General features: G+C 44.3%; 1 protein-coding gene across 1 annotated transcript in view; it reads left to right on the plus strand.

Moving 5' to 3' along the window:
- Positions 1-4,590, plus strand: part of Utp14a (UTP14A small subunit processome component) — a 26,019-nt gene extending 21,429 nt beyond the window's left edge. The window contains exons 13-14 of the mRNA XM_031372776.1: positions 55-154; positions 3,460-4,590. Of these exons, the coding sequence (XP_031228636.1) occupies positions 55-154; positions 3,460-3,729 (370 nt within the window). The 3' untranslated portion in view covers positions 3,730-4,590. The remainder of the gene's footprint in view (positions 1-54; positions 155-3,459) is intronic.
- The last annotated feature ends 1,405 nt before the right edge of the window (positions 4,591-5,995 follow it).

Genomic DNA, 5,995 nt, shown 5'->3' on the forward strand with positions numbered 1-5,995 from the left:
CGAGCTCTCCCTGAAGTCTGACTAAAATATTCCCTTTACTATTTGGTTTTCCAGGTTTCTTATTAAAGCCCCTGAAGGTCCTCCAAGAAAAGATAAGAATTTGCCCAATGTGATTATCAGTGAGAAGCGCAACATCCATGCTGCAGCTCACCAGGTAAGGTTTAGAGAGTTCTCTACTTGTCCGATTTCCACCACCAGCTTCCCTTGATTGAGAGAACTATTTTCGCATCAGAGGTGAGAGGGATGTGTGGTATTTTCCTTTTTTGGTTTTATTTGCTTTGTGGGTTTTGTTTTGTTTTGTTTGTTTTTTAGGTTTTTGTTTTTGAGACAGTGTGCCCCTGGCCTGGCCTTGGCCTCCAAATCCTCCATGCTGACCTTGACCCACACCTCCAGTCCATAATTTCAGCACCCCTAAAGACTATGCGTCACCATACCTGGCCAGGATGTTTGTTGTTCTTCAGTAGATCAAATTTGATGTTTCCACTGCCTGGCCGTGAGAGTGGCACAGCTAGGCAGGCTGCGCTGTTCAACTACTACCCAGGGTTAGTCTGAACAGAGAATCTTTGCAAGCGGCAACAAAGCCCCCACGTCACAGTTTCAGTTGATATCCCAGATTATTGTGCTCTAAATGAGTCGTCAAAGTCAAAATTAACCATTCTGCAGTAGGCTTGTACTTATAGTCAAGGTAACACTCAGAGACTAGAAGATCTGAGCCATGTCTCAAGAAAAGTGATAACAAATCAATGTCTGTGCACAAAAATGAAGGGATTTTAAGTAGAATCATTCGTTAGTAAGCAAGGGATGAGCTTGGTGTGATAGAACTCACCTTTATTCCCAACAGAGTCAGGTGGACTTCTGATCTACAAAGTGAGTTCTAGGACAGCCAGAGCTACATAGTGAGGCCGTCTCAAAAAAAGGAATAATAAGCCAGGCGGTGGTGGCATTAATCCCAGCACTTTGGGAGGCAGAGGCAGGTGGAGTTCTGAGTTGGAGGACAGCCAGGGCTACACAGAGAAACCCTGTCTCGAAAAACAAAAACAAAAAAAAAGTAATAATAATAATGAGCAAGGGAAGTTTGCACTACAGTAGGAAACTAGACCATAATTGTGGTTCCCTAGGCATCACAGGGAATATGGAGCACTGTTGGGTACAGTCACATAATAAAGTGGAAAAGTCAGAAAATAGGCAGAAGATCCAGAGAGAAATTGGGCTGCTCTAGAGCTGAGCATGTGACCCAAATGACACTGAACTCCATAACCTGTATGTTCCCTTCAGTCCTGAGGTTTGCCCCTCATGAATACAATATTGAAAGGAATTCTACTTGCCCATGTAAAAGAGGAATGAACTATGTAATGGGTACAGAACAGAGATGAAGCTGGGGGTGTAGCTCATTTGCTAGAATACTTGCCAAGCACACACAGGGCTCTGGGCTGTTACTAGCACTGTGTAAAGCTCAGCATGACCATACCTCTAATCCCTAACCTCAACGCTCGGGAGGTAGAAGCAGGAAGATCAAAAGTTCATGGTCATCCTTGGCTACACAATCAGTTGGAGGCTAGCCTGGAATACATGAGACCCTCCAAAAAATTGTAAGATAACCATTTAGTCATATTCTATTTGATCTTAGCTTCTACACCAATCACTGCAGAAACTATCACCACTCTAATCCTAGCTGAGAATGTATAACTATCAAGTAAGTGGCTATAAATGGTAGGGAAGGAATACCCTGAGAGGGCTGCTGCAATGGCTCAGTGGATGAAAAAACTCTCACTGCCATGTAGCAGGGCAACATTATTTTAATCTGCAGGGGCCCACATTGTAGAAGGAGACTGTTCCAATGGACCAGAATTCCAGATGGCAGCTAAGAGCATGGTTCTCAGAAAGGATCATGCATCCTTCCTAGAGCTCGTCCCATGTTCATTTACTATTGTCACAACAAATTGTGAAATGATTTAAGTGGTCCCAGGGACTGAGTTTAGGACTTAGTGTGTGCTGGGCAGCCAACTGAACTACATCCCCAACTTGCTGCTTCTTAATTAATTAGCTTCTCAACCTTCCTAGTGCTGTGACCCTTTAATACAGTTCCTCATGTCTTGGTGACCTCCAACTATAAAATTATTTTCCTTGCTGATTCATAACTGTGATTTTGCTAATGTTATGAATCATAATGTAAAGATGTGCTATGCAGGATATCTGATATGTGACCCATGGGAAAAGTGTTCTTCAACCCCAACCACTGAATTATCTAGGCACTGTAGGAGCTATAGAATGAAGTGTAAGAAGACAGGAGAGGACTCCTGAAACTGAACTTATCTTTCAACCCATCAGTAACATGTACAGAAAGAACATCAATCCAAGCAAGATTTCCTTAGCCTAAAGGAAAAAGAAGCCTTTTTCTTTGGTACTGGGGCTTGTGAAGTACTCCAGAGGGTAGTACGCTGGAGTGGAGCAGAAGACAAGGACAGGGAGTTAAGAGGTTCTGTTCTCTCACACTACTCTCAACTTTATTTGGGGAAATCACTTCCCTTTCTAGATTGGTGCTGAGGGGGTGTTATCTGCCTGGGCCAACCAGCTCTGCATTCTCTGATGCCTTAAGAGGATGGAGCTGAGCACAGGCACCTGGAAGCATTCAGGATTCAGATTTAAAACATCAACTATAAAGAGGAGTGGAAGTCAGGCATGATGGCGCACACCTTTAATCCCAGCAATCAAGAAGCAGAGGTAGAGGAAAGTAGATCTCTAGACTTCAGGCCAGGCAGAGCTACATAGTGACACTCTGTCTCCAAAAAAGGAAAACGAAGGAAGAAAGGAGAAAATTGAGAGCATTTAGAGATAGAAGGGTCGGGGCTGGTGAGATGGCTCAGCGGGTAAGAGCACTGACTGCTCTTCTGAAGGTCCTGAGTTCAAATCCCAGCAACCACATGGTGGCTCACAACCACCCGTAATGAGGTCTGATGCCCTCTTCTGGGGTGTCTGAAGTCAGCTACAGTGTACTTATGTATAGTAATAAATAAATCTTTAAAAAAAAAGAGAGAGAGAGATAGAAGGGTCAGAATCCATAAGGATGCGCAAATATTCCAGGGTTTCTTGCAGTCACAAGTGTTAATACAGAAGCACCCAGTGGTTAACAGCCTTGAAACTGGTGTAGCCAGACACAAGTGCTCTTCTGGGTTTTCAGTCCCAAAACCATTCTCTAAGCCTGAGAGTATAGGTACCAAACAGGTTAGTACTCCTAAGATTATATGAGAACACTTGGGTGCTTTGGCCTCTAAAAAGCTTACCCCTATGATTGTCATATAAAACTGAACCACATAGAACAGGCTGGCCGTAAACTTGTGTTCCTCATGTCTCAGCCTTGCAAATGCTGAGATTGCAAGCATGAGCCATTGTGCCTTCTCTAAGCTGCCTTTAGAGTATTGCACCCTAGACCTCACACTGAATCTCTTCTTTCCCTTCCAGGTGCGGGTGCTTCCGTATCCATTCACCCACCATGAGCAATTTGAAAGGACCATCCAGAATCCTATAGGAACCACATGGAACACCCAGAGAGCGTTCCAAAAGCTAACTGCTCCCAAGGTTGTTACCAAGCCAGGCCATATTATCAAGCCCATAACAGCAGAGGATGTGGGTTACCGATCTTCCCCAAGGTCTAACCTGTCTGTCATGCAGAGTAATCCAAAACGACACTCCAAACATCAAAAACAACTGAAGAAAAGCTCTATGGGTTAAAGTATCTGAGGAGTGCCCTGTATATTCCTCTGCGTGGTCTATGCTGCAAAATGAATTCCAAAACTGGCTTAATAACACTGTGTGTGTAGTTAAGCCATATCTGAGAAATAAAGGCATTTTTCTACCTTTATAACTGGACTACCTTCTGTATTATCTATCTCCCTGTTGAATCTTCACGACTTTCGATGCCATGGCTTCACTACTTAGCATTTGTCAGGGGGACTTCCTTTCATTAGCAAGACAAAAGGTCATGAAAACTAAGGAAATTAATCCAAGTCTCTGGTTTTACATATATCACCCATCAGTCATGATCCACTGTAAATACCAATTTATAGTCAGGGATTGAGAAAGTACTGTGTGGTTTAACCCCTGAATCTAGAAGCATGTACAAACCACAGCTGGATCCTGCCCTTGATTGATCATAGAACCAAGCTGAACTGGGGTCTGACCCAGGAGTTGTAACTTATCTTTTTGCATCTGTGAGCTTTCCAGCTCATTCAGGTTGCTGTGTAGAGTATCATTTGGAGGAGATGTAACTCAGTAGGGAAAATAGCTTCAGGAACTCCCTAAAACTGATTTCAGCCCTTCAGTCCTCCCCTCCCCCAACCCCAAGAGATGGAGAGAGACAAGCTGCAAAGAAGACCAACTTAAACTAGATGTTTAGCTGCCTGGACGAGGGTTAGATCAACTGCGGCCCTGGAAAGGACTCTCCAACGTGTTGAACTGCTTTGAGGCAGGGCAGTGTGCTCCAGGTCCCCAGAGTTGTGAGCTGTCACCCGTGCTGGGGTGGCTTTGATGATGCAGCTGAGTTTCAGTCATTTGCTCCTGTACACAAGCCAAATAAAACTCATTGGTTCACCAAGTTGGAGTTTGGTGGTATCTGTACTTTGGTCTCTCTTGGGCTTCCTTGTCTGGGGTGAGTAGACTTGTGTCTCCCCAGAAAAGTTTTTATTTTTTTTATTTTTTATTTTTTTGCACGGCAGGAGTGTGTACCACCCTATATCTACAAGGCCCAGGTTTGATTTCCTCCAGCAACCCCTAAAAGCAGAGCCATAGTTGTTTGTAATGTCACGCCAGGCACGGTGGAAGCTGGAAAAGCTGTATTGTTTTTTGTTTGTCTACATAGTAACAAGCCAGGCTTTCTCACTTTCCAGGGACACGTATGCAATCTCGGGAGTAAACGCATTTCCTATCGAACTCACCCAGCCAGTTTCTCGCCACTGCTTCAAGCAGGATTCAGCCATATGGTCATTAACATGGACTTGTGCCTCCTTTTGTACCCATGTCTGGAAGGCTGGAGGTGTAATGTAGTGATAGAGCAAGTGCTTAGCATGCCCAAGGCCCCAAAGCACATTGCACTTCATGTTCTCCCGTGGAGGCTCAGCCCTCATAACCTTATCACAAGATCCAAGCTCAGAATATACTGGAAGTTGTGAACCCTTGTGACACAAGCACACTATACTAGTTTCACCTTTAGACATTTATATACCAGTCCTATTGCTACCATGGTTTTTGGTCTTTGACACCCCACCCCACCCCAACCCCACTCCATCTGGACCTCTGTCAAGCATGCTACTACTCTCCAAATGAACTCCAAAATGGTTAGACCTCGAGCTGTCTGCCTACAATACCTTGATTTTCATAGGCAGAAGATTTAATGTAGATTGATAGGTCCCCATGTTACATGGTGAATCAGGAACCAGAACCTTAGGCTAACTTGGAAGCCAAAAGTCATACAATTTTTTTTTTTCTGAATTTCTGAGTGGTAACTGTGTGTGCTCTTACCAGCAGTCCTCAGGAAGTACCTGGGACTGGCTGTCAAGGGAAATAAATATAATGAGTAGTGTTCAATGCCCAAAGGGCATTTTTTAACTTATGCACTGTCTTGAGGTTGTCCATAATCCGCACCGCTAGTTGACACTTAAATCGGTAGCCAGTGTAGGGGAATGAGGAAACTCTACCTCCTCCTGCCTCCATTTAAGATACCTCAACATTCTTTCACTCTTAAGCACAAAGCTGCCATCTCTTGTGCAAACCAGTCCCCAAATCGAAGCACCAGTAAGTGTACAATTCCGGGTCTACTTTCTCGGGACCCTTCTGCGCGATGTTTGCGTCCTACAACACTAAAGTGATGCAAGTCAGCCCATCCTTCAAAGGCGAGGGCAGACGCAGGAACATGACATAAACGACGCCCACTCCCCGTTTTCCAAGCCCCCAAACGGATTCAATTGTTGTTTCGTGGGGCTCTTTTTTTTTTTCCCTTTTC

The sequence above is a fragment of the Mastomys coucha genome, chromosome X (assembly GCF_008632895.1).
Source record: "Mastomys coucha isolate ucsf_1 chromosome X, UCSF_Mcou_1, whole genome shotgun sequence".
NCBI lineage: Eukaryota > Metazoa > Chordata > Mammalia > Rodentia > Muridae > Mastomys > Mastomys coucha.